Source organism: Mesocricetus auratus, unplaced genomic scaffold (assembly GCF_017639785.1).
Source record: "Mesocricetus auratus isolate SY011 unplaced genomic scaffold, BCM_Maur_2.0 Super-Scaffold_100015, whole genome shotgun sequence".
Taxonomy (NCBI): Eukaryota; Metazoa; Chordata; class Mammalia; order Rodentia; family Cricetidae; genus Mesocricetus; species Mesocricetus auratus.
The window spans coordinates 21227472-21255337 of record NW_024429198.1 but is presented as its reverse complement, the minus strand read 5'-3'; the positions used below and the strand labels follow the sequence as shown (position 1 = coordinate 21255337).

The 27866-nt window shown below is 42.8% G+C and overlaps 1 protein-coding gene across 5 annotated transcripts; it reads left to right on the top strand.

Annotated features, from left to right (window-relative positions):
* Positions 1-1735: 1735 nt before the first annotated feature.
* Otulin (OTU deubiquitinase with linear linkage specificity) lies at positions 1736-27786 on the top strand. Of its 5 annotated transcripts, none has more exons than XM_040757672.1 (7): positions 1737-1977; positions 9818-9894; positions 13258-13352; positions 16149-16292; positions 20046-20171; positions 22435-22704; positions 25329-27786. In XM_040757672.1, the coding sequence occupies exons 1-7, from the start codon at positions 1826-1828 to the stop codon at positions 25521-25523; spliced, it is 1059 nt and encodes a 352-aa protein (XP_040613606.1). In that variant the 5' UTR covers positions 1737-1825; the 3' UTR covers positions 25524-27786. The 5 variants fall into 5 exon arrangements, with proteins under 5 accessions (XP_040613610.1, XP_040613606.1, XP_040613608.1 ...); XM_040757674.1 differs by lacking the exon at positions 1737-1977 and adding an exon at positions 3365-3521; XM_040757673.1 differs by lacking the exon at positions 1737-1977 and adding an exon at positions 4964-5104.
* Positions 27787-27866: the final 80 nt, after the last annotated feature.

The following is a 27866-nucleotide window of genomic DNA, read 5'->3' as shown; positions in this document are numbered from 1 at the left end:
TCACAGAATACCACAGGTCACAGCAAGCATAGCAGCTCATAGCCTTGCTTCAGGGAAAGGCTTCCCTAGTGTATCAGCTCTGCTCCAGCAGGAGAGGATTTCCCAGATGGGGGTATTTTCCCAGTGTAGCAGCTTTGCTCTGGCAGGAGAGGGTTTCCCCCGGGTGAAGTTGCTATAGTTCAGCTCTGCTCCCAGCAGAGTGGATAGCTGAGTGTAAAAACTCCGCTCTACCAAGGGAAGGTTTCCCCCGGCAAAAGTGTTACAGCCCTGATCACTCTGCTCTGCCCAGGGTCCTCTCTGCTCCTCTGCAAAAGAAGATCTTCACCCAAACTTCATTCAAGAGATTTATTGGGAAGAATCCAGCAGAGTGGCTGCCCTCTGCCAGAAAGCAGAGGACAGTTGGGCAGCATGAACAGCTACAAGCTAAACAGACACAGGGTTTATATAGGGCTTTTTGGGGGCGGGGTTGTTTTTGCAGGGTAGGCCTTGGTCAGATTTCAATCCCTGAGTTTAGGATGGCTAGATCTCCTGCTCAGGGATTGGTTAGTTTTCGGCAAAGGGTTAGGGTCAGGGTCAGATTTGGCTCTGGTTTCAGGGCCAAAGTGTGCTTCTTTCTTTGGTCATTTTTTTAGTCTTTTGGCTCTGGTTTCAGGGCCAGGGTGTATTTCTCTCACTGGCTCTGATTCCAGGGCCAAAGCGTGTTTCTTTGGCACTGGTTTCAGGGCCAGGGTGCATTTCTTTGGTTCTGGTTGCAGGGCCAAAGTGTTTTTTCTTTGGCTGGACCCTTTTCCCTACACTATCCTTTACTTTTCAAAATATAATTTATTCAACTTTATTTTGTGTGCATAAATGAGATGATGTCAGATCCTCTGGAACTGGAGTTACAGACAGTTGTGAGCTGCCATGTGGGTGCTGGGAATTGATTCCAGGTCCTCTCAGAAGAGCAGTCAGTGCTCTTAACTGCTGAGCCATCTCTCCAGCCCCATCCTTTAATTGCAGGCAAAAGCCATCTTTCAAAACGATCTCAGGAGCACTCAATGAAGACCAAGTTCAAGCTTATCAATCTGATTTGGCTTCTAATGACCTGACTTTCCGCGTCGTTCCGTAAGATCCGCCGCTATCTACCTGCTCTGTCCCTGAACCTCCTGCAGGCTTCCGATCAGGATCTGTCCCTGCCACTCCATTCCTTCACGCTGTGGCTCTGCGCTCAAGGCTGGAGCTAAGCCTAACTCACCTACTCACCTTGGCATCTGCGCCCCCACGGTCTGAGGGCTGAAACATTTCATGGCAGCTCTTGGGAGCCTGCTAACACCAGCCCTTTGCTCTCATTCTTAAATCAGAAATAATATAGTCAGGCTTACACACAGTGTGCGCTTGCTCAACTGTGACCCCACAGCCGCTGCCACGCGGGCTCCGGAGGCTGACCTGTCATTCAGGAACCGGTGCCAGACGGAGTTTTACAGGGACGGAGGGCTGAACCCTCCATTACCAGGGTCTTCTTTCCTACGCGGCTTCCCACACCCGTATCTCCCGCCTGTGCATCCCGGGTGAACAGATGCGCCCGCGAGAAGGATCCGAGCATGCGCAGTGTAGGCGGGGCACAGGCCGTCTGGGACTCTGCATCTCTGGCTGTTCTGCACAGGCGTAGCCCGCCTCCGGACGCCTCTCCTCCCGCCACGCCCCCACGCCGTCAAAGGGTCGAAGGTCGCGGGGGCGGGGCCTCAGTGACGCTCCCGGAAGCGCTGTGCGGACCAACCTCGCGAGGTGCGGGGCGGCGCAGCCACGGCTCCAGACGGCCGGACCGCAGGGCCCGGCGTGGCCGCCCATGAGTCGGGGAACCATGCCTCAGCCCGGAGCGTGGCCCGGAGCGAGCTGCGCCGAGACGCCGGCGCGGGAGGCGGGGGCCGCGGCGCGGGAGGGCGGGAAGGTGACGAGCGGCGCGCAGCCCCGGGCCGCGATGCGGTGCCCGGCCGAGCAGTGAGTGAGCGGGGCGGGCGAGGGCGCGGGGCTGCCGTGGGCGCGGGCTCCCTCGGCTCCAGCTGCGGGCGAGCCATAGGAAGCGAGCTGGACGGACGGAGTCGGAGTACCGACCCTGTCGCACACAGCTGGCTCACCCAGGCCGCCCTACTTTCTCCCGCTTTGACCGCTGTCCATCCCTGAAGTTAGAAAAAGCTCTGGAGAGAGTCTCAGTTCACGACCGACTGACTCCCTGTAGCCCTTTCCTCCCACCTAGCCCGGAGGAAGTGAGGTCGCCCCTGTCACAGCCCCAGAGCTGCCTGCCTCGCGATGCCTTTGCTCTGGGAAGACCAGTCACCCCTTGAAGAGTGTCGCACATGTTGGACAGACTTTGGCCACAGGCTAGCCCTGTCCGTTTTACTCTGTCAGAGCCTGGCACGGTTTCCCTCCCCCCCCATCCCCCTCTGCCCGTTGCTTTTTAAACACGCACACAAATCAGTGCGGTTTTCGAGCAGTTCCTTGTTGGCCCAAGTCCGAAGCGTTTACATTTTGCGTGGTCTGGAGCTGACCACAGAGTTCGTGGCATGGTTACATATGCCTTTGGGCTTACAAAATCAACAGCTCAGCCAGCCAATTTGACTGATACTCTCTCTCTTTTTTTTTTTCTTTTTCTTTTTGATTGATTGATTTGTTTTGTGTAGGAGTGTTTTGCCTGCGTGTGTGTCTGTGTACCTCGTAAGTGCCTGGTGCCTGAGGAGGCCAGACGAGGGAGTTGAACCCCAGGGACTGGAGTTACAGAGGGTTGTGAGCCACCATGTGAGTGCTGGGAACCGAACCACTGAGCCATCTCTTCAGACACGGACTAATTTTCTATTGACCCGAAATTTAAATTGTAAGGTATGTCTAAGTGATCCTTTAGAGCTCTTTTAATCTAAAAAGGGGTCTTTTGAAGCCTTGCTAGTGAAAATGTGATGTAGTAGCATTGTGGTGGGCTTTGATTGCTTTTATTTATTGAGCACCCAAGTGTGATGGCACTGATTCGTAATGAGCGAATGGTATGAGGCCTTAACTTTCTCCTGGAAGTGGAGCTAGCTAGGCTGGCAGTGTAAGAGTTAGTGACATTGGCAGTTTGCTTTGGGACTTGGAGAGCAAAAAACTCTTTTTTTGGGTCAGCATTTTCTAAGCTCCAGGCATAGCTGCTGCATCTTCTGAGGTTAATGATACTGGCTTTTGCATGAAATGTCCTGATTCCTAAATAGGGGCAGTTATTCTTTGTGTTGAATTCCATGCACAGGTCTGTGAGTGAGTTGGTCTAACCTATGGCTTGCCAAGTTGAGGCTGCATAGGTTAGAGACCTAGGATGTCTCTTGCCTCTGCTTTTCCTCCAGGCCCAAGTTGGTTCCCAGCTGCTCCTACTTCCTTCCATCCTCCTGTCCTGAACCCTTGCCTAGATGCCTGGCCTGTTAAGTCCTGCAACTCAGCCATATTACCCAACAGTTTCACATGGCTTGCAAGACACCTGAGCTTTTGAGAACTACATTCCCAGAAGTACACATAGGCATTGGGTAGGTTTTCTGGTGTGGGTCTCACGAACACCTTGGAAAATAGACCTCAGAGGAAGGAGTACTGGTAGTAGTTCTCAAACTGAAAGTCTAGGTTTGTCATCTTACACTTGAGGAAACAGTTGCAGATTCTGCAGGCACAGCTTGTTGAGGGATACAGAGGTAGGGGATTTCAAGACCAAGTTTCCTCTCCCTTCTTCCTGACTCCCTTAGTAACACTGGACAGAGGCATGATTTATAAGGACAGCAAACTTGGCCATCATCATGTTTATGTTTGTGATTTTATTGGCTTAACGTCTTTTTTTCTTATTGCCGGTGTTGCCTTTAATTATCCCATTCTCCTTTGACCCTTCATCAGTGGGGAAATGAGGCTAGTGTCACTTAAAGATGTTACTATTTCAATAATCACACCACTAGCCTATTTAAGCTTTCTGAATCAGCATTATATGAGTAGTTAATTGGGCTGCTTTTCTTTGTGAGGCTTTCTCAGGGTCATGTATCATAGAAACAATTACATAGTTTACAGTATGATAGATGCATATGTGATAGTTGCAGCTTAATAGTTGAGTGTTAATTTAGATTAATATTGTGAAGAATGTGCTTTAAAAATCTGTTTTGGAAAGATCTTTCTTTCCACTCAAATCATTGAAAATGTTTGCACCTTAAAATAGGGAACACAGTACATAATGATTTGATATACTGTGTGTAGTCAATTTTTACCACATTTGAGGGAAAATTAATTATGAATACAAATGTTAGCCAGTCTCCTGCAGCTGAAGGGTATGATGAGTGACTCCAGTGGCACAGGCTGCCCTGATTTCTTTCCAGTAAGCTCACTGCATTTCATAAGGGAGAGACTGGGGAAGAGACACATAAACCACATGTACACACTGCTGGCTGAACAAACCCCAAGATGGCTCACAGGAAAACTTGGGGTCCCTTTAGAAGACCAGATTAATTGGCCTTCTGCAAGCTCCCTGATTGCTCATGTTGCAGTTCTCTTTTGCTCTGTCTTTCTGCTTATCCCCATCCCTTCTTGTTTGATTTCTGTTCTATCTGTAGAGTACCCTTAAGCAGTTATAGCACACTGAATTGGTTAAGGAATTCACAGACTGCCCCATATACCTTCTCAATCTACTTGATTATGAAACTGTAGTTGAATCTGGGATTCATAGTGGGTGGGAGATAACAGTAGTCTGTGAAGTTCTATGAAATTGAGGGCAAACTGTGTTCCCACTCTAAGGTGTGGATTCCTACAGTGTCTGCAAGCACACCCTGCCCTACAAACATTAAGCTGTTTTCAGGGATTGTCAAGCCCACTATTGTGATATATGTTTTCTGCCCTTGCCCAGTCTAGCTCTCAGGGAGCAGGTAAGACTGGGTATAGTGGTGGGGTAGTAATGGACCCCTTCTCCTTTCCTCACTCGAGGGAGAACCTGCACCTACATCGGGAATCCTCTATGCTGTCTCCAAACCTCATTGTTGAGTGCGGCTATGTTGTCCTTACGCCCTTTTGGAAGTCACATGGAGCAGCATGAGCTGGACGTGGAAAGTCCACTGCAGAAGTGGGTGGAATTTTGGCCAAGGTGCTGGTACTTTCCTGCATTTGCTGTATTGTTTACCCTTTTCTGCAGTCACTGAACAGTGGGAAAAGGCTAGGTTGAGTGGTCTTTACTTTTCCTGTGTCTGTGTGGGAAGACATGTTGGTGTCACACTGGTTGACTGTCTCAGCAACACTGCCTGAGACATTACAGACCAGGTTATATATGAACAGCAGGGCTCCAGTTCAAGCCTGAGCAGAAATACATACTCTGTTCTTCTTAGATAACTAGGGGTGCCTTGGTCAAATGTTCTTGTTGGTGAGTGATTAAGATACTATTTTGGGGGCTGGAAAAATGACTGGTGGTTAAGAGTACTTGCTGCTCTTGTGTAGGACCTGGTTCAGGTTCCCAGCACCCACACAGTGCGACTCACAACTATCTGTAACTCTAGTGTCAGGGCATCCAGCACCCTCATTTGGCCTCAGGCACCAGGCACACACATGCATTCAAGGAAACACTTATATACATAAAATAGTAAAATCAAAAGAAATACATCTTTTTTTCTTATAAAGGAAAACATTTGTTTTATAATACATCTTTTTGAAACAAAAAATATTGACTTGTAAGCCGTGTGTATAAGTTAGAATTGACTGTTGCCATTTCATGTCTTGAATCAGGAATTGAAAATATGGTTTCACAGTGATCTGCTTCACTGAGCTCTGCCTTTAATTTGCTATTTTCTTGGAAATATAATTTTGTCTGCACCAGTGAGCATTTACAAACAAGTTTTAGCTGCATTTAATGGTCCATTCCAGTACTCTGAAGGTTGAACGGTAGGAGGCTCAGGAGTTCAAAGTCAGCTTCAGCTGTGAGAGAGTCTTTTTCAGCCCCCTCCCATCACACACACACACACACACACACACACACACACACACACACAATCTTTAAAACTTGTTGATATGGAAATCTCTTAGAAGAGTAATAGGTACTAGTTTAATTTAGGGTGCACTGGAGCTTACTCAATTTGGCATGTTGCTTTCAGAATAAAATAGTTTAGCTCATGAGAAAATGGATAAATAGTATTTGATGGAACTTGAAAACAGATCCTTTTAAATAATGCCATAACTAGGAAATTTCTAGTAGGAATTATCGTTTGGTTTTAAATGCATCTGCACAGTTTAAATGTAACTAGCATGTCTGGATATTGAGTCCTTTTTCTCTTTACTATTTTATAGCTGTCATATTTTATGGGAGAAAAGTGTTTGCTGTGGAACTGTTTGAGCCTGTGGGGTTTGTGGCTTCTGTTCTTTCCAGAGTGGACATGTCTTTACTAGTTGCCATCCTTTCAGAGCTGTCAGCATTGATGACTTTATCTTAATAATATCTCTTTTCCTTGCATTGTTTCATTATCTCCCCTTCCCTTAAAAAAATAAAAAACAAAAAATAAACCAGATCTCTGCCTGCTTCACATCGCCAGCGTTAAATATAATTTCCTTTTGTAGTTGTTTTCAGTGTAATACTTTGATTCTTAAAACATCAAGACCATGCTTTATTTTGTTCTAGTGCTGGGGATAAAGCCCCTGAGCTTCAGCCCAAACACAGAGAGAGTTTCAATGGAGCCTTGTATTTTATTATTTACTGTTCTAGGGAGTGAGCTCAGAGACTGGGACATGCTAGGCAAATGCTCTTTCTTTCATTTCATCCTGGCTATCACATGCTTTCTTTTCTGACTGTTGATCTTCAATCCTTAAAATTGACATTTACCTGTTCTCCAAGAAAACACAACTTTGGGATCAATACTAAAGGTCCTCATCCATTACAGCTTGCCTTTGGTGGCCAAGGAAATTCACAAATACTGATGCAAGGATCTGGGTAAACTGCCTGCCCGGTTGCTGAAGTAGTTTGTGGATGTGTGGGCTCGTCAGCAGCTTTTCTCCTTTTGTGAGGACTGTGTCCGAACTACTGCCTTTTACTGCCACCAATTCCCATACCGTTTTTGCCTTCCCTTTGTACTCAGCGCTCCTGTTTGTTCTGCTGTTTGTTGGTTTTGTTTGTTTGTTTGTTTGTTTGTTTGGTTTTACGAGACAGGGTTTCTCTGTATCGTTTTGGAGGCTGTCGGTCCAGCCTGGCCTCGAACTCACAGAGATCTGCCTGCTTCTGCCTCCCGAGTGCTGGGATTAAAGGCGTGCGCCACCACCGCCCGGCTGCTGTTTGTTTCTTTTAATTCTTCTTCTTTTGGCTCTCATAGGAATTTGTGTTTGTAAAATGCTTCTTTGGATTGCCTCTTCTGGGCCCTGGGGTTGTGATTATGTTTTTGGTTATCTTGTAAATTAGGAACAGAGGACCAGAAGGGAGCCAAATGTTCATGCAGGCTAGCCACAGAATTTGCCTGAAATGCAAATATATGATAGGCGGTTAGAACTTAGCTGGAAGAGGAACCGCAGAACATACAGATCTTACCAGCCTTCTCATTGAAGCTGAGAAAGCTGAGGGCAAGATTGGGGAAGTGTTGTCCAAAGGCAGCTTCTGAGAATTTAAATATATTAAGAAAGTGATTTGTTTCAATGACTGTTTTAGAGAATCCGGATTTCTCTGGTAGGTATAGTAGTGGGTTTGACAGAAAGATGTTATTACATTTATGAGAATAGAATGAGTACATGTGGTCATATTTTATTTTTGGCCTTTGATCTGTTGTTCCCATGCATCTGTTGGCTTTTAACTTTAGCACAACCTCTGTGGGTGACATCATGCCTTTTGCTTGAAATGTCACTGGAGCATATGATACTTGCTCTCTTACCATCACATTGCTAACACATATACATACATACACACTAGGAAAAACAAAGATATGAAATGATCACTGGGCAAATAGTTTATTAGTACTCTCCGTATCAGTGGATATATGAAAATTGATAGTAACTAACTTTTTTGAATACTCATTATTTTAAGTTTTTCTCTCTAGACAACAGTCCTATGAAGTAAATACTCTAGTAACTGTTGTACATAGAGGTAATAAGGGTTGGGGTAAATAGTATCTAAGCCTTGCCAGTCTGACTTGGGTGCCCATAGCAACTGTTGCTCTCTGTAGAGGGTGGGGCCATGCAGCATGTGTCAGGATGTGGTAGGAAAGAGACTGATTCTGAACCTGTTGGAACAAGAACACCTGTAGGAAGACATGGGTGTAAAGTGCAGAGCACTTGTGGCACTGTTTGGACTGAACTCTGAACAGTACCTAGGGGAATAATCAAGTCCATGTTGGAGGGAAGTGTGGATATGTAGTATGTGTGTGTGTGTGTGCACATATATAACTCATAGATACATGAATAGTCATATATATGACTGATAACTATATGAATGGCAAGGTCTTTCTGTACTCCAGGCTGGCCTTGACTCCTGCCACAGCTTCTTGATTTAAGAACTGAGGTTATAAGCATGTACCACCACATCTACAAGGTGCAGATTTAGACATTTGTTCTCTCACAGTTGGGAAACTGGATGATTTCATAAGGTTCTTATTAGATTCCCACTGCAGTCCACTCTCTAGACCCTTCTGCATCTGTCTCTCCTGATCTTCTGCTGTTCTGTCTCACAGTTCTGTCTCCAGGCCATGCCCACAGATAAAGAGATCAGAAGCAGAAGTACCCTACTCATGTACTTAGTTCCTTCTGTTTGAGCCTGGTACCTCTTCCTTCCTGGATTCCATCGTGTTTGAAACTCCTCTCTCCCAGTCTGCTGTGAGCATGGGTCACTGTCATGGGAAATACAGGGAGTTGGAGGTCTGTACACTCCTATGTGGAATCTCCTGAGTTTTAAGCTCAGTGTGTTGCTGTTCCTTCAAATGGACTTGCTTCTTCTAGTTCCTGAACCTTAGACTTCCTCCTGGCTCACTAGCTTACCGTGCCTAGCTGCCCCTCCACAACCTCGGACTTCCCTGCCTGCACCATTTGCCCCTCTGCTTCCTATTGGTCTTTTGTATACATGTCTTTTGCTTTCAGCCAGGATGGTTTGTGTTCTGTTCCCCATATTGTTGTTTTAGGGTTAACAGTATTTTTGAGGTGCTGGGATTAACATTAAAGCTGGAACATGCTGAACAGCTCTAGCCAGGCCTCTGAATATTCAAGGAAAGGGAGGCTTATTCAAGGTGGGAGCCCTACTCATTTTCTTTGTCTACAATTTTCCCCCTTCCTAATACTAGTAGTTCACTGGAAGTGACTGTATTCTTAAAGAAGTTGTTCATTAGTGGCAGTCATTAAAGCTTGTGGGAACATAGCAGCATCTGGGTGGTTGGTTGATTGCTGGTTAGGGAACAGAAGCCTTGAGGATTTTTAGCTTAGGGACTTGTAATAATTGATTCTCTCTTCATGTTTTTTAGAGTAGCTGCTGTTAGAATTGCTTTTAACATTGTGAAAGTCATTACTCCTGTGTAAATGCTTTTATTAGCACGATTTCTGTTCTTGGAACTTGGTGGAATCATTTTAGGAGCATTACCGGTTAAGGTGCATGCTGGTTGATTTTAGTTTGGATGGCCTTGGAGTCATGTGAAATATGAATGGTCTCATCTAAAGGGAGCAGTTCTGAAGTGGAAGAAAGTGTTGAAGTAGATCATCCTAGGACTTGCATTTCATTACTGTGGCATCCTGTGTATGAAAACAGTTAAACTTCTGTGTCATAAGCATTTCATAAATTTCTGTATGTTATCACACATTGGGGAATGTCAGTAAACAGAGTTTGAAAATATCTACTTTGGTGTGATTTCAGCGAGGAGGACATGTACCGTGCTGCAGATGAAATAGAAAAGGAGAAAGAATTGCTAATACATGAAAGAGGGATATCAGGTATGTTTGGACTTGTTTTGTTTGTAGACTTTTTTTTTTTTGTTCATAGAAAATCTAGTTAGATTAGTATATCTGCTTTCATGAAATGTGACCTGTATTTCCTAGGAAGTCCTCTCATACATGTAGTCTCCTCTATATGAATTATCCACTTTGCTGAGATAGATTTAGGGAAGATTTTTCCTTGCCTCTGTTGACTCTGCCTTCTCTCTGTTTATTTCTTTGCATTCTTAGAACAGTTTGGATGTGAATACATTTTTCATTTTCAGTTGTAAGATGCTTTGAGAAGTTAGCTGTACACATGTCCTTGTCTGAGGAAGGTCATGTGAATCTGATTGACTGTAGCATGATGGCTGTGTGCTTGATAGCACCAGTCATTTTGTGGCTCTCCATAGTCTCGACTACTCTGTCAGGCTTGCTCCTGGTGTGGACTTGGTGTTCCTCCTGGGTCCCTAGCCTGTGGTGATCTTCCCAGCAGGGCTACAAGTGAAATGTGTCCTTCTGTTGCAGGTAGGCCTGTGCAGAAGCTGAGTAGAGAGAGACTCCATAGTATGTGTATGGATGTTAATATCTTTCTCACTGCTTGTGTCACTCACATGTTCTGTCTTTTTTGAGAACTGGCTTCTATTTCACTTATGACTAACAAAAGCATTAATGTAAATAGGATACATAAGGTTTTGCTGTTTTCTGAGTCTTCTTCCAGAGCTGCTCAGCTCTTCCCCCTGTAGCAGAGATGTTTTATAGTGGTCCTTCTTGGTGCTCAGTCTCTATGGCTGTGTTGTGTTGCTCCACATCACTCAGGACACAGAGTGCTGTTTGGGCATGAGGCTCTTCTCTGTCCACCCATTGCTTGCCTACGCTGTAGAACCTCTTCCTCTTCTCTTCCACTTTCTAGGTTCTGTTGCGATTGTCTTCTGTCCAGCATTGCTCCCCACACAGGCACCCAAGCCTTTTAGTGAGGCTGTGACATGCAGCTTCAGTGTGACAGTGCTTCTTAGAGCTCAGTGCTGCTGAGTTCCTGCTCTTCCTCAGTGTCCTGTAGAGCACAGCCTCTTCTGCAGAGCTCAGTCCAGGACCAAGAATGTTCTCATTCCCTTTGTTAGTAAAGATAATTCATCTAACTTAGCTCCATAAAGGCTTTCTAAACCATCACCTCCTGTGTGGTTTTTGTAAATAAAGATCAATTGGGTCTTTTCTGTTTATGTTTGTCCTTGGTAGCGTTCATGCAAGCACAGTAATGTGACAGAAACTATATGCTCCTAAAACCCAGGTTAGTTTCTACCAGACCTATTGCATAAGAATTTTGAGATTCCGATCCTAGTCTGTCTTCTGAGAGACCCAGCTTCCTGGAAGAGTCCCAGTTTTGTTTCTTACTCGTTGAGATGTGGTTATTGTATTCATCACATATGTGATGCATAAGGGCTAAATCTTAGTTATTTGAGTGCCTGCTTACCATTACCACTTCCCTTATTTAATTTTTTTTTTTTTTTTTTTTTGCAACAGAAATAGTCTTCCTGGAAGCAGCAGTGGGAGCCTGTGTAGTTTACAGCTAGAAGGAGGAGGGTATTGTAATCAGTGAACTGATGAGGTCAGGCGCTGCCTCATCCTGTGCCTCCATCTCCTTGTCTGGTCAGCCTATGGGGACTGCTGCTGTCCTCACAGAGATAGTAGCCCAGTGGAATTCATATCGTGTTATGCTGTAGCTGTACAAGTATATCCCCAAGCCTCCCACGTCACGCAGATCTCTGTTCAGAACAGGACTAGCCATCTGACTAGCCTCTTGCCTTTATAAGACCCCTAGGTCAGCCCTACCCTGTGACCCGAGATAGTAGGATTTCCTAGCCCTTCCCAGAGGTCAGGAGTGAGGACAGCAGAGAGGAAGGCAGGGAAGGGAGCCTTCCTGCATAGAAACCCTTACTCTGATAGTAGAGTGCTTTCTCGCCAGGCTTATACCCCTGTCTGGCAAGAATTTAGGTCCAGAAAGGGTCCTGACTGAGTGTTAGTCGTTCTTCCTGTTTGTGCGGGGGAGTGGAAAGGCAGTACATGGGAGTACTTCCTTATTCTGAGCAGCCTCTTAAAATTATTTCTTGAATTTCAAACACGAAAGGCCTTTATTTAAGGATTGGTTGTACAGAAGTGATATCGTGGTCCATGCAGAAATACATCTGTGTTATCTGTGCATGGATTATTTTCCCCTTTTGTAAAAGGCTGATTTTTCTTTAAGAAAAGATGACTATTGAAGGTTTGTTTCAGTGTTTTTGTTTTGCTTTCCCTAAACTAGTGAGGCTTGGTGCTCCTTGGTCATTCTGGCTTTTGCTGTACACTGGCTTGTAAGTGCTTGTGGTCTCCTCTTCTGTAGAAGTCCAGTCAGGGCATGATCTTCGCCTTTGTTATCTTTATGTTCCCAATTCTGGCACAGTGCTTTACACAGTTAGAACTTCAGTGAATATATGTAGAATTGAATGGAACACTCATTTCACATGTAAGAAAGGCAGGCTTTCTGTGTTCTGGAGTACTTCTAGGTTCACCTCCTAAAACAGTTGTTAATATCTATATCCTTAAAAGTTTAAAAAAAGAAACCAAGATGAACCCAAGAATTTGCCTATTTTCCTTTTGGAATAACAAACTGTCATAACAAACATGCACATAGTCATAGGTGTATATCAAGAAATCAAACCTCATCTGTTAAATCAAGAAAATCTTATTTAAAGCCCCAGATGTAATCCTCAGTACACACACATGCACACGAGAAGGGTATTGGGAGAGAAAAGAATCTAAAGGCATTAAAAACAAAACAAAACTGGTAACATTTGTTTGAGGTGTACTAATTTTGGGGGACATCAAAGGAAGTCTGTGGATTAGCCAGTAGTGAGAGGTCTGTTACTTTTTGGCTTATTAGCAAACTATAGTCTTTTAGGTAAATACAAATGTAATTTTTGGTAACTTATTACCTCTACCTAATAGATATGAAAAGTTCCAGATGTGGAAGTATTTTCTCATGGTTCATGTGCTTGCTTTTAATTACAAAAATGTTCATAGATACCTGTGGGTCAGATGTATGAGCTGGGAAGCTCCTGCAGCTCTCTGAGCATGTAAAGAAGGGCTGCTACCTGACTAGCTGCTGTGTGGAGAATGGTCTTGAGGGTGTGGTGACAGGGGGGACCCAGTGAGAGACCACTCTGGTTACTGGAGGTGGCATGGTGGTGGCCTGAACTAGAGGCATAGGCAGTATTAAGATTCAGGAAATTTTAAACCAGAGAAAAAACGGACTCCCTTTCACCCCCAGTAAAGTAGTACCGTTATTTCCATTACTCTGTGGTTCACTATTTGTTTTGTTTTATTGTTGCCATTTTGATTCTTCAACAGAACTCAGGTTAAGTGTGGCTCCTGAAATGGATATTATGGACTACTGCAAGAAAGAATGGAGGGGAAATACTCAGAAAGCCACATGTATGAAAAAGGTACAGCCAAGGTGCACCTATTTGAGTTCTTCAAACCATTTATCATAAGTTACATATCATATTATGTTTCTAGACATGGGTTAACACAACTGCTATAATAAGACAATGCTGTAAATATTAGAGTTCTAATTTTAGAGATGAGCAAACAGACTGCAAAGATAAGGGCTTGTTTGAAGTCATCGTATTAATATAGAAGCAACGTCAGTTCTTCAGTAACTTAATTTCTTTGAATAACACATAGCAGTGCTATTGAGAATTGAGTCAATGCTGTTCTCTCTGAAACATTTGGGGTGTGCCTCCTTAACTTAGTGTTGTAAAAGCCCCAAGGATAGGCAGAGTGATTCTACATCTCCTGTGTTTGGACACATGCTGTCCAAATCCTAGGGTATAGAATTCTCCTGTACTCTCTATGCAGAGGGATCTTGAACCACTTCCTTCATTTAAGTTGTGCCAGGAGCTACCTTCACTTAGTTTCATTGCAAATGCTGGCAACACTAACACAGTCTCCAAGAGTGTAGGGTGGTAGCGGAACTGCAGCACACCCTATAGGCTCTATCTACAGAGTGTATCCCCATCCAACAGCATTCCTTGTTAGAGGGTAAACCATGTGAAACTGCTGCTGTAAGACCATTCTTGAGCTGCACAACTGGCAGTGTCAGAATTCTACCTAGTACTTAAGGCTGTGTCTTTTGGTTACTTTTTTTCTTGGATTATTTACACTTTGAATTTGAATATACTTCTTGTATTTTAGAAATACTGAGCAATCTTTTATTTTTTTATTTTTATGTATATGGGTGATTTGCTACCATGTATGTCTATACTACATGTGTGCGATGTCTGCAGAGGCCAGAGTACATTGGATCCCCTGGGACTAGAGTTACCGATGATTGTGGGCTGTCACATGGGTGCCTAGCCAGCACTTAACCACTGAGCTATTTCTCCAGGCCATATTTGATAAAATCGTATTTAGTAGAGATATAGTCTTTTTTTTTTTTTGCTTAAGTTTTAAAGTTTTCAAAATTTAATTAGTTTCCCTCACAGCTTTTCTTTTTTGTTGTTGTTTTGTTGTTTTAAAGAAAATAGTATTCATCTTTTAGAGTTCACCTCAGGTCCCCAAATGCCTTTTGCCCCTTGGAAATCTGAGAGAAAATGCCAGCTGCAGCCTCATTTCTTGTAAATTTGTATCCTAGATCCTTGTATGTGAACTCAGTCACAAAATACTTAGTGCCTACTAAAGGTGAAAAACTTACCCTTCAGAGGCCTTCTGCTGACTGTGTTATCAGCTACTCAGTGTTTCCAACTTGCTGCCCAGAAAACCTAGTTAAACCATGAGTCTATTTTCTTACCTGCCCTAAAAAGCCTTCACTGACTAGTAATTTTATTCTGTTGTCTCAATCTCTTTCAAAGATCTGTTTTAACAGTTGACATATTAAAGTCCAATACTGAAGATACTCAGGCTACCCATATATGCCATATTTTAGAACTTAGGGGAACATCATTCCTGTCTGGGAAAGATGTGACCAGTCAGTAGCAGATCAAAGCATCTATGTAGAGATGCAGCTCTGAGAGCTGTGGTAGAAGCTGACTAACATCATTGCTTGTTAACTTCAACTCTTGATTTTATGTTAGTCCTTATTTGCCTAATTACCTGTGCTTAGCTTCAGATGAAGAGTTAGATTCTTCTCTGAAGTAATGGATATACTCCATGTACAGTTACAGACCTGTAAGATACTAATGGATCTGAAATTTTTGTATCCCCCGAAGATGTAGCTGTGGTGTGTCAGATTGTGGTACATTACTGCCGAGTTTGTCCTAGTGCTGTTTTAAACAAACCTGGACTGCCAATCATGTAGTCACAGCATTTAGCTGACCATGTCACTCTTTTGTTTAGAACAGTGTGCCGTGTTATACCAGCAGCAACTTTATATACATCACATGTTCACTGTATCTCTTGATTGTATTGTTGTCTCAGACTTGACTTAATCCCTTTTTTCCATTGTGGCTTGTTAGCACAATTTCCTTGCTAATACTCAGTGAGAGCCTGTAAGCCCAAGTATCTAGTAGGATATACTGGCTAGGTTTGTGCAAGTGCACTCTGATGTGTCTGTCCACAGTGATGACATTGCTTAGTGACTTATTCTCAGAATGTATTACCATCGCTAAGTGACATGTGCCTGTATGTACACACATACACTGGAAACTCAGGATTTTGTATATTTTTAAATCTGGAGATACTGCATGTTCCCCTCCTCCCCTTTTCCTGGTCTCTTTATTAAAACATTTGGGATTAACTAGTGAGTAGTGAGTGTTCCCTCAGTTGCTTAGGAAGGGGCTTTGAGGGTGGCTAGTGCTGGGTGACTAGTTTATTTGGTATGTCGGGTCTGATGCATTTGTTCTCAGCCTGTGGGTTGTGACCTCCACAGGGGTCACATATCAGATGTCCTGCATATCAGATACTTGCATTGTAACTCATAAAGGTAGCAAAATTACAGCTATGAAGTAGCACCAAAATAATGTTATGGGGGGGGCAGGTCACCAAACATGAAGAGCTGTATTTAAATGTCACAGCATTAGGAAGGTTGAGAACCACTATTACAGATGCGGAGATTTCATACAGCATTAATATTTTAAAGTAAATGGAATTATAATCAGAGATTGGAATGCCCTACAGGAAAGATTAGACTATTCTTGTTTCCCACTTCCCAGTGATTTAGGACAGTTTCTGTAGGGGTGGAACTTTTCTTGCTCTCTCAAGTCAGTAACTGCTACCTGAACTTTTTGATGTTTTCTCCCAAGGGCTATGAAGAAGTTTCTCAGAAATTCGCATCTATAAGGCGAGTACGTGGTGATAATTACTGTGCGCTGAGGGCCACGCTGTTCCAGGCCATGAGCCAACTGGCAGAGCTGCCCCTCTGGCTGCAGGACCCGGAGCTCATGCTGGTATGTTTCAGGGAGTTCTTGAGACAAGACATCTCTTCTGCTTATGCTGCCTAATGCTGTTATATGCAGCATGATTTCAGTGTATGGATTTGTTCAATTTTGCATGTCTAAGGTGACTTTAGATACTTAAAAAATGAATAAAAAATGACTAGAAATAACCAGTGTTTTCCAGAAGATAAAATGTTAAACTTAATACATTTAAGCTAAATTAGAGACCAGATGTTTAGAATTCACAAAAACACATAGAAACAACTTGACTTTATTTTAGTATTTCTGTGAAATAGTTTGTATAATTTATTATTGGGTTTTAGGTGCAGTTCAAAAATGAATACTATTTTCATGGAGAAATGTTAGCATCAACACGGAGAGGCATTTCCTGGCCCTGGCTGTCTTTAGTGCTTTAAGTCTGCTAGCTGGTAGAGAGTTCTTGGGATCTATGCCTCCCAGTGTCCTGATACAAAGGTCACATGCTGACATTTTGTGTAGTAGATTCTAATAGGAAATTTTGTAAATCTTGGCATTAGTTAACATGACTTTGCTGTTTTTTATTTATACATGAGATGAAGGGCTTTTTGGAGTGTGAGGGTAGACAGAGCTTTAACTCTGAAGCCCAAGCTGGTTTCGAACTTGTGGTAATCCTTCTGCTTCAGTCTTCTGTGTGCTGGTGTAACAGGTGTGAGTCAGCATGCCTGGCTGGTAAAAACATGGCAAAGATGTTACTTCTGTGTGGTTAACACTTATCTAAGTTTTGCTAGGAGTAACAGTTGTACTAATCTGTATTAAGTGTAGTGAATGTGTGCTGACTAACTTGTCCCTGTTACACTTGGGCTTCTTACACAGGAATGGACTGTGCTTTCAACACAACCAGTAAGTGGAATGAATGTGGGTCACTATAGGCTTAAATAATACGTGTTAGTAGTCAGACATCATATCGATCTGCCCTTGAGGTTCCGACAGGATACGCCCTCAGCTGCAGCCACCAAGAGCATCACCTGTGCCCACCTCCCATCCCTCTCTCTCTTTCTCCCTCTGTCTGTGTGTTCCCCTCTCTCTCCTCTTTCTCTCCCTCTCTCCTGCTGCTTCTGTCTCGAGGCTGGTTTTTCCCCCTTCCCTTTCTCTTTTTTATGATCCCTTTCCTAAATATCCCCTTTACCCCTGCTGCTTGGCATCTTTTTCTTTTGATGCTTTTCTTAAATTATAACACATTTACCTTTGTGGGGCTTTTTCTGGACTTATTTGACATTGAATTAAAATTTTATTTTATACTTTCTAAGAGCTTTTGATGCATATAATGTCCTAAATGTCATATTTGAAACAGGTCAGGTAAGGTGGGGTGGTGCATGCCTGTAATCCAGCACTTTTGATACTGAGGCAAAAGGATTGTGACTTTTTAGGCCAGCCTGGGCTACATATATATATATATATATTGCAGCCTTTTCTCAAGACCTGCCTCCCCCCGCCCCCAAAGGGTGAATAAATAGGTTGCATTCACTATTGATTAGTATCGAAATGTGTGCCTTGTAGGAGTGATGTGGCTGTCATGTGGTTTTCCTGGTTAATTGGAGTAATGTACAAGCAGCTGTAAAATTCCCAGTGGCTCTGTGTGATTTCCTCTTTCCCGCAGCATCAGAAGCTTTCTTTTCTGAGGGCACAGTCACTGCAGAGTCAGTGTTCACATTGACTGGAGTTTGGTACTGCTCAGTCTCTGATGAACATGCCCTCAGAAACCTAATGTGGTTTGGACCTTTCTTGATAGTTTATTTCTAAGATTTGAGTGCAACACTGGCCTCCAGCTCTGTTATATGTGCTAGGAGGGGGGTGGGTAGATATACAGGTGTTTGGTTTTGCTGGGGATTCATGGAGTGAGCAAGTGTGCAGCTGCCTGCTGCCTTTGCAGACTGTGTGACTCTCATCACAATGCCAGGACGTCAAGAGGAAACAGCTAGGCTAGCAGTCCTCCCTTGAAAATGACTCTGTGGAAGGCACCATCCATTCTGCTCAGCTTTTCCGACCTTCCTTGCTGTTTTCAGGGTTAGGAGCTGAGCTGTGTCCTCCTTGCCCCTCTTATAGACAGCTGTCCCCTTTTCTCTCATCCCTGCCTGCCTAGGCATCCTGTTTGAGGTTCTCATTTCTGTCCAGAACTCAACCTGCCTGACTGCAGGAAGATCATCTGACTCCAGCCCCAATCTGGACATGGCTGGCCAAGACTTTTTAGTTTTTAAGTGTACTGTATTTTTAAAGATCTCTGAATGGGCGAGACTGTGACAGCATTTGCTAGAGAAAGATACTAAAGCTCTTTGTGATTTCGTTTTTTGGTATGATACTTTTGATACGTGCAACAGTCATGTTATTAAGACTATAGGTTTTTGTTAGAGAAAACAGGCTATTCTCTAGGTCATTCACAAGTCATGTTGTGTTTAAGCTACCTAGTAATTCTTAAACAACATGTGATTCTTAAACACCATCATCATTTCCTGCTTCAGTCTGTCTCTGTTTTTCTTTTGGTTCTTCAAGACAGAGTTTCTCTGTAGCTCTGGAACTTGCTCTGTAGGATAGGCTGGCCTCAAAATCAGAGACCACCTGTTTCTGCTGATATTAAGGGAGAATACTGCCACTACCTGGCCAGTCTGTTTCTTGGATCTCTTACTCCAGTAGAAGGCAGGCCTTTGTGCTTACTAGAAAGGAATGGTGATTTATGTGGACCCCAATGTGACCCATGAAAGCATTTAAAGTTATATTTACTTCTTCTCAATAAATCCAACTCTATTGTTCTTTCCTAATGGTTCCTCAGTGTGTGTGTGTGTGTGTGTGTGTGTGTGCGCGTGTGCCCCTCCCTCTACACAGTGAGTGTGTGGGGGTCAGAGGACAGCTGTGTGGAGTTTACTTACCTTCTACGTTTGCGTGGGTCCTTGAGATTGGACTCAGGGCAGCAGGCTGGCGTGGCCAGTGCTTTCTCCCCACTGAACTGTCTTGTTGGCCCTCTCTTCTGTGTTTTATTTTTAATTACTTTTTTCCAAGATTTCCATATCTGTACACCCTGGACCTGGTTAATCGCTTTATCAACATATTGACTAGTAAGTGCGTGAATGAAATGAGGAAGGTAACCTGTTTCTCCCAAAAGTAACTGAGTTGACTGGTGTGCCTGCATTTTAGATAACTGTCCAGTATTACAGAGTTCTGGGCTGTCATTTATCTCCTTTACCGTCTTACACATCTTTGAGACAGTTATTTTTTGTCTGATTGTGGTTCTTGGAGCCAGATTGTAATTTCACTTTGTTGCCACTTGAGGGCATGGTAGATTCTGGTGATAAATCTGAGACTAAATTGAGAAACTTCCTGTCCATGTTGCAAGAATGTGTGGGCATCGTGGGCCTGTTGCAGCTTTAAGTGAATGGTCATTTATCATGATAAGATGCTTGTGACTACATGGCTTTCCCACTTGAGTGATGCAGAGCACAGTTACTGTGCTGCTGATTTTTATAGAGACAAAACCATCCTAGTTGCACATGATTGTCACAGACAGAGAGCATAGTCAGAATTACTGTTTATGGAAGAGTCCCTGGGGCTTAGGTCCCCAGGGAACTGAACACGTCTCATTGTGTGTGTGTGTGTGTGTGTGTGTGTGTGTTGCAGGAATTAATTCTGGAAATTAAGGTAGGTTTTGTGTAAAGGCTTTGTGGTATCTCCCTTTTAGGTTGTGTCACATATCTTACAATGTTGACACCTCTTTATCTCTGTTTCTTGATATTCTAGTTACCAGAAAAGCTGATAAACAAGTATAGCTGGATCAAGCAGTGGAAACTTGGACTGAACTTTGATGAGAAGAATGAGGACCTGGTTGAAAAAATTAAGGAGTCCCTTGCCCTGCTGAGGAAGAAGGTGTGACCTGTGTAATTTTCTGTCTGATTGGTGCAAAACTCTCCCTTTCATTCCCCCAGCAGACTCAATGCTCTAGGCTTGTTTCTTTATTCATAGTTACTAAGTTTATAAAGAAAGAAAGTTCATTTTGGCTATTGGTTCTCTTTAAAAGCCAGAATTTGCTGGTTTCAGACAAAATAATTTTGGGCTGGAAGAATTGTGTGGTCAGTAAAATGTATGACCAGGAACTGAGTTTGATTCCCCAGAACTCCTGGAAAGAAGCCGGATAGGGTGGCACATGATTGTAATCCCATCATTGGAGAGCAGGCCACAGGAGGATCTCTGAAGCTCACTGACTGTTGATCCAGGCTAGCCTAATTGATCAGTGAGAGCCTCTAATCTCCACATGCATACATGCACACATATATGCCCTTGCACATGTACACACATACACATGCACACACATTGAAAAAGAAAACTTTAAAAGGGCATAAATTCTTCCCATAAAGCCTTTGGTAAAATAGAAAAACACCAACATTCTGTATTCTTGGAGGTGGTGCTATATATGAGTATCTCAGATAACATTTAAGTTTTTTCAGAAGAAACCTTAATAAATAAAATTTTTATTCTGTCATGTTTATAAATTTCATGGTTATCATTTAGCCACATTTCCTTTTTAATGATTTATTTTGTTCGTGTACATATGTGTATGGGCATATGGATACCCATGGAGGCCATATGGGGGTGTTGGGTTCCTGGAGCTGAGGTTAGAGATGGTGGTGAGCACCGACATGGGCATCTTCTGCAGGAGCAGCACGTGCTCTTAACTGTGAGCTGTCTCTCCAGCCCTTTAGCCTACATTTATGTTCTCAGTGACCTCTGTGTGTGTGAGGTTCCTTCCAGTTATTTTTAGATTTGAAGTCTGCCCATATGTGTTATACTCTTTTTCAGTGAGTGCATACAGTGACTTGTCTTTTGAATCAACCTTGAGAGTTGTCTGAATTTGGTCTGGTGTCTATAGTTCTGCCTTTCTGTGGTAGAGTGACTGTAAGAGCACAGTTATTCTCCTTGCCTGTTGGAGTGCAGTGTGTAGTGTTTAGGGGTGAGAAGCCTGCATCTACCAGCCATTGGCATAGTGGAGTAGTGCGTGCAGGCTGCAGCTCTGTGAGGGAGGCAGTGGTGACTTTGTCAGCTCAGCTATATAGATTGCAATTTCTTTTTCATATTTTCTAGGGTCTGATGAAACTGTTGGTTTTGTCTTATTAGTATGTCAACTGTAATTAGACCCTCCTTTGAGGGAATGTGTATGTGATACCAATTTACAGTAACATTAAAATTGCTTATTAATAATCTGTGCCAACGCCGGGCTGGGTGGTGGTGGCATATGCCTTTAATCCCAGCACTCAGGAGGCAGAGACAGGCAGATCTCTGTGAGTTCAAGGCCAGCCTGGTCTACAGAGCAAGTTCCAGGACAATCAGGGCTGCACAAAGAAACCCTATCTTGAAAAGCAAAAACAGAAGATTGGAGAGAGTTATGAATAGTTTTATGAATAGTAATGATTATTAAAATTTCTCTCAGATTTAAAATCTGGACTGGTGTTTAATGTTTGAAAGCAATGTTAATTAATGTTTATTCATAAGGACTGGTATTTATAGCGACATCTCTTTTTTTCATGGTAACTTAGCAGTACACATATTTACCATGCTTTCTTGTTCATTTAAAGAGTTTTCTTGTCTGAAAACCTTTATTTTTTTAGGAGTCAAGATTTTCTGATTGGATTTATTCATTAGACTCTCACATATATTTTTAAAACATTGTATGGGTAGATTTAATAAACCAGTATTCAGGAGATCCCACAGTTTCCCTTGGCAGCCTTCCATTTTGGAGACTTGCTGCATATTTCTGGGGTAACTTTCTAAAACCTCGTCCAGGTGTAGCAGGCACAGCTGTGCTTCATAGCTTTCACACACTTTCTGTCAGGTGTTGCTTGTTGGTGTTGTTCTTGTTGCTTAGGAAGTTAGGGAGTCAGCATTTCCACCTCATATCCCCGCGCTTCCCCTTACTGTGTTGTACTTGCGTTTCACATTAAGCAGGGAAGACGCTAAATAAGGGGCTCATGTAGTCTGAAGAATCCTGTTGTGTGGGTGAGAACTTGAAGCTATTCACATTGACATGTGTCTTATAGTCCCCTACTTGTGAAAATCATCTCATACTCATGTTGCAGAAGTAAGCCAGGGATTTTCAGAACACAAATTGTAATCGTGACAACTTTTCTTATTGTAGTGGGCAAGCCTGGCCGAAATGAAGACTGCTGAAGCAAGGCAGATAGCTTGTGATGAACTGTTCACCAATGAAGAAGAGGAGTATAGCCTCTATGAAGCTGTAAAATTTCTAATGTTAAACAGAGCCATCGAACTCTATGATGATAAAGAGAAGGGAAAGGAAGTCCCATTTTTTTCTGTACTCTTGTTTGCTCGAGACACATCAAATGACCCTGGACAGCTCCTGAGGAACCACCTAAACCAGGTGGGACACACTGGTGGCCTTGAACAGGTGAGTTGTGCCTTTGAGAGTATTTTATCTCTGTTAGCCATCAAATGGGCTCTCACAGTTTGTAGGGCAGTTCAGGAGCAGCTTCTCTAGTTGCTTCTGGTCCAGCATCTCATGAACTTGTAGTCATGTCATTTAAGGCTACAGTCTTGATTGGGGCAGGATGATTTACTTGCGTGTCTTACATGACTTTTGGCAGGAAACCTCAGCTCTTCATTGGTAGTCAGAAGGAGGATTCAGTTCCTCACCGCATAGGCCCGTCTTTGTAGGGCTGCTCTTGGTATGGAGGAAGATACACACTCTCATTCATCCCACATTCTATTTGTTAGGAGCTAGTCATTAAATACATTCCTTACTCAATGGGAGAAAAATGAAGTTTTCCCTATTTAAGGGAGGCATGCCAAGGACTTGTGAACACAATTTGTTAGTCCCTACCCTTACATGGTCCCAGGATTGCTTTTGCAAAGTGATGGATAAGGTTAGTTCTCCTGCCTCTCTGTGAAATTAAAATACCAGGTAGAACCATTTGAGGTGCTTGTGTAATTGGCTGCTGTAGTCCGTAGAGCCTAGCCTCTCTTAGGTCTGGTCTTTTATATAGAAGCTAAATTTATAGTATTGTTCAGATACCTATGTAGTAGTGTCTCCTAAGCCAAAAGTCAAGTTACCTTATTGTGTTTCACTCTTTGTGTATTTCTCTAAGAAATATTAATACTGTGTGTGTGTGTGTGAGAGAGAGAGAGAGAGAGAGAGAGAGACAGAGAGAGAGACAGAGAGAGAGACAGAGAGAGAGACAGAGAGAGAGACAGAGAGAGAGAGAGAGAGGGAGAGAGAGAAACTAACCACTAAAGTAACATTAAGGCTCTGAATCTCACCTGCTACTTTTCTACTTGTACTCTTATGCCTAACCTATCTGAAAAGGCCCAAGTACCAGGACAGATAATTCAAGGAATAGAGAGTCAAGTTGGGTTTCTCTGAGTCTTTCTGGCAAGTAGAAATCTATGAAACCTATTCTGTTGTTTTGCTTAAGGAGTAAGAAAGAACAAAAGATTGGTGGTTACAGACTACTAGCCCAGAAATATTTATGATTACTTAAAATAATTGTTTGTACTCATGAGTAGGCTGCTTATGTCTCCTGAACTGTAGCATAGACCTTGTGGCAAAGAGTTTAGTAGGATTTGGTTCACATGCTAGACTGAAGTTAGTTCTTTCAAAGACTCAATAAGCTCTGCTACAATGGTGAATCTTCTTTTAACAATTTTTCCTTTTGTAATATAACTTAAGCACCATTAGTTCTTCCTTTTAAAGCATTATAATCGCCAGGATAGTCTAATCTTCAACCATGTTGAAACTCTATAAAGAAACCCAAAGCCCAGTAGCATCAGGCTTCCTTTCTTCCAACCTTATGTAGTCATAATCGTCTTTCTGACTATAGATCTGCCTATTCTGGACATTCTTAGTAATGAAAATCATATACCATGTGAATTTTGTGACTGGCTTTTGACTTAGCATGTCTTAAGTTCCATTGTTTATTAGAATGTTTTGGTTCCTCATTCCTTTTTATTACCAGATAATATGACATTGTATGGCAATATCATATTTTACTCATTCATCAGTTTGATGAGTATTTAGGTATTTTTTCTAATTGCTGTGAATATTTATTGACTCTGTGTGTGTGTGTGTGCGTGTGCATGTGCGTGTGCGTGTGTGTGTGTGTGTATTTCTCTTGGGTATATGTTCAAGAGCAGAATTGTTTTGGACACATGGTAATGTTGTGACATTCTGAGAAGCTACTCTACAGATGTAGAGTGTAGCTCAGTGCCAGAACACTTGCATAGCATGCACAAGGCCCTGACTATCCCTAAAGAGAAGCACCTGCACCGTTTTGCATCCCCAGCAGCAGTTTATCAGTGTCCATTTTTCCTTGTCTTCATTATGCTTTCACTGCATTTTAAAAATTGAGATGAAGTTCAGAGAACATAAAGTCTGTGATTAATTGACAGTTAGTACATTTTCAGTCCCCATATGTTTTTATCACACCCAACACAAACGCTATATTCATGGAGCAGTCACTCATCTGTCTTTTTGATTATGTACATTCTCATGGGTATGAAGTACTGTATCATTATGGCTTTGGTTTGCTTTTCTCTACGGGCTTATGATTTAACATGGTTATTGACTATTCATGTATCTTTGGAGCACTGTCTTCCAAGTCCTTTTTATTCAGTTTTAAACTGGTGTTTTATTAATCGTTGATATGGGAGCATTCTTTTTTGGGGGGGTTTCGAGACAGGCTTTCTCTGTGGTTTTTTTGGAGACTGGTCTGGAACTAGCTCTTGTAGATCAGGCTGGTCTCGAACTCACAGAGATTCGTCTGCCTCTGCCTTCTGAGTGCTGGGATTAAAGGCATGCTCCACCACCGCCCGGTGGGAGCATTCTTTATATAAGTCCCTTACCGGATATGCACTCAATTCTTTATTACCCTTCCCTTGAGTAGGTTCAAAGGGAAGGAGGAAGGTTGCAGCTAAGCCACTGCTGCTCATTGTCTGGGATAATGGATGCAGCATGGTGTTAGGCCCCATCTTTCCCTGTGGCTCTCCTCAGAACACTCATTTGCTTTTCTTTCTCAGGTTGAAATGTTCCTTCTTGCCTATGCTGTTCGCCACACAATCCAGGTGTACCGGCTGTCCAAGTACAACACTGAGGAGTTCCTCACAGTCTATCCCACTGATGCCCCCAAGGACTGGCCAGTGGTGACCCTCATAGCTGAGGATGATCGACACTATAACATCCCTGTCAGAGTGTGTGAGGAGACAAGTCTGTGAGAGACACATGTGGATAGCCATGTGAGGTGGCACAGGTGCACATGCAACGCCTCCTCCTGGGAGCCTTAGGTCTGCAGGTCTCCAAGGACAGCCTGGAAGAACTCTTGGGCCGCTGGAGCCAAGCTGGATTGTGATGTTCTGAAGACTAGCTGTTGATAATGACAAGTCTTCACTCATTGTTCTGTTACACAGTGTGTTTCACTGGGGGCTTCAGCATGTACCTTTGGAAGGTACAAACTATGTCTCCATAAGGCAGATGCTTTTGTGTCAGAGGACACTGTTTGGAAAGGAATATGTCTAACGAAAGTTCTGATGGTAAACTGGTGTTACTTTTTAAGACAGTAGTTTCGGTTTTGATTTTTATTCTTTTGGGGGGGATGGTGGTGATGGCTCTCATTAGTGGTCTTCCTATGAGATATGCGTAAGTGGTGATATCCTGGAATGGATAGTTAATTATCTTTTGATAGCTTCATCTGCTTTTGGAGGGATGGGCAGTGAATTTATATGCCAGTTAATACTACTTTAAGTAGACTGTCTCTTAGAAGATTAAAAATTGAGTTCCACAGTAGATGTTTTGAAGCTCGGAATAGATATAGGGAGGAGTGTAGACACTGATTTCTGAGCCTCGGTGCCCTGCATTGAGAGACCCTGTTGGCACATGTGCGCTAGAGTTGGGGTTGTAGATTATCATAAGCTCAGAACCAAGTTTGTTTCCACCTTTTTATAGAGGTGAAAATCCAAAGTGTCACCTAAGTTGACATGGGGCTGAACTGGTTGCTGGGCCTCCTTTGCTCCTTTCATGCTATTGAAGATCTTATGAACCGCCAAACCCATGTAACTTATCCTGTGACAGGATGAGAGACAACTATCTGGGATGTCTGATAGACTACTCAAAGCAGAAGCACAAGGTAAGCAATGCAAAGTAGTTGGAGCTGCTTGGGCAGCTAGAAGGAGGCAGCTGTGCTGGCAACAATAGGTCTATCTTCATGGCATGAGCCATGGTCTTGACTTGGGCAGGGGTGAATGGAAGAGGGCTAAGCATGGGTTACCTTGGGCCTTCATCCCTCGAGGGCCATAGCTCATGATCTTTGTTCATGGGGACCAGACATATCCCTCTTTAGGATTCCATCTGTAGCACCCAAATCAGTTCAACATTTGTTGGTGGTATTATCCTGATGCATTGAACTTATAATAATTAAAACCCTTAATTTGACCCAATTTCATATAAGCAACTTGTTTTGGGAGTTAGGACAACCCTTTAAAATATAAATTGTCATTTCATTAAAAATTACGTCTTTGAAAATTGTCTGACGTAAGAAAACTCAGGATATACAAACCAATCAGACCCTTGATGTGGTATTTCTTCATTGCCTTATGAGTAAAATCACCATATTTTCTTAACAGATTATTGGTGAGACTGCTGGCATCAAATGCTGTTATGGATGTGTGTGACAATGGCTCTGAGTTTTCACTGTGAAATGCTATGGTACCCTTGAGTGAGGAGGCACCTAGCAGCCAACTTAAAATAATAATAGTGGCTTACTGTTGACTTGGACACTTTATTTTGTTGTTTGTAATTAAATCATAGGAAATGCCTGCCATTCATGTTTCAACAGTTTTGAAAGCAGAACTTGAAATGTTTAGATCATTCCCAGCAGGAGTGATCTGTGCCCTTTGGGTACCTTGAACTGTCCATTGGGCTTGCATCACTATTGAATTTTAGTGGTGCTTTTGGCAATACTCACATTCTCTGCATTTTAAAGACATCTTAGTAACTTGAACTGGACTTCTGGGAACCTCTGTATATTTAACATTTCTTTCTTGTTCCTGTTTGTGATATTGTTATACAGTTTCCCTGTATTATGTCCCATGAAGTTAATGTTGATTTTTTTTTTTCAGAAGATTTTCAGTTTTTCTCGCTTACCTGCGCTGGTTGTGGATGTGCAATACCTGTTGGCTGAGTCATTCATGCATGTTGTCATAATGGCAGCATTAGTGCCTCTAACTTAGAATTTGGGTCTATGTGAGTTTGGTCTGAGATAGTTGCATTTTCTCCTGTATGCATAAGGAAATATGCACAGAGATGGATTCATCCTGTTTTCCTACCTAGCTGCTGACACTTTAAATATTCAGTCATGTCTGATGAGCTTTTTCTTGAAGGAAAATGACATTGCATGCTTTTTGTATATTCTTTTTCCTTCCAGTTTTAGGACTAAGTAAACTCTCTTATCACATGAATTGATAAACTTGTGTTGGAAGAACATCTGTGGTTTTTGCTTTGTTTTGTTGTTAATTTAGTTGATTGATTTCGACCTTTGCAGACACAGCCATCCTCCATCTTTC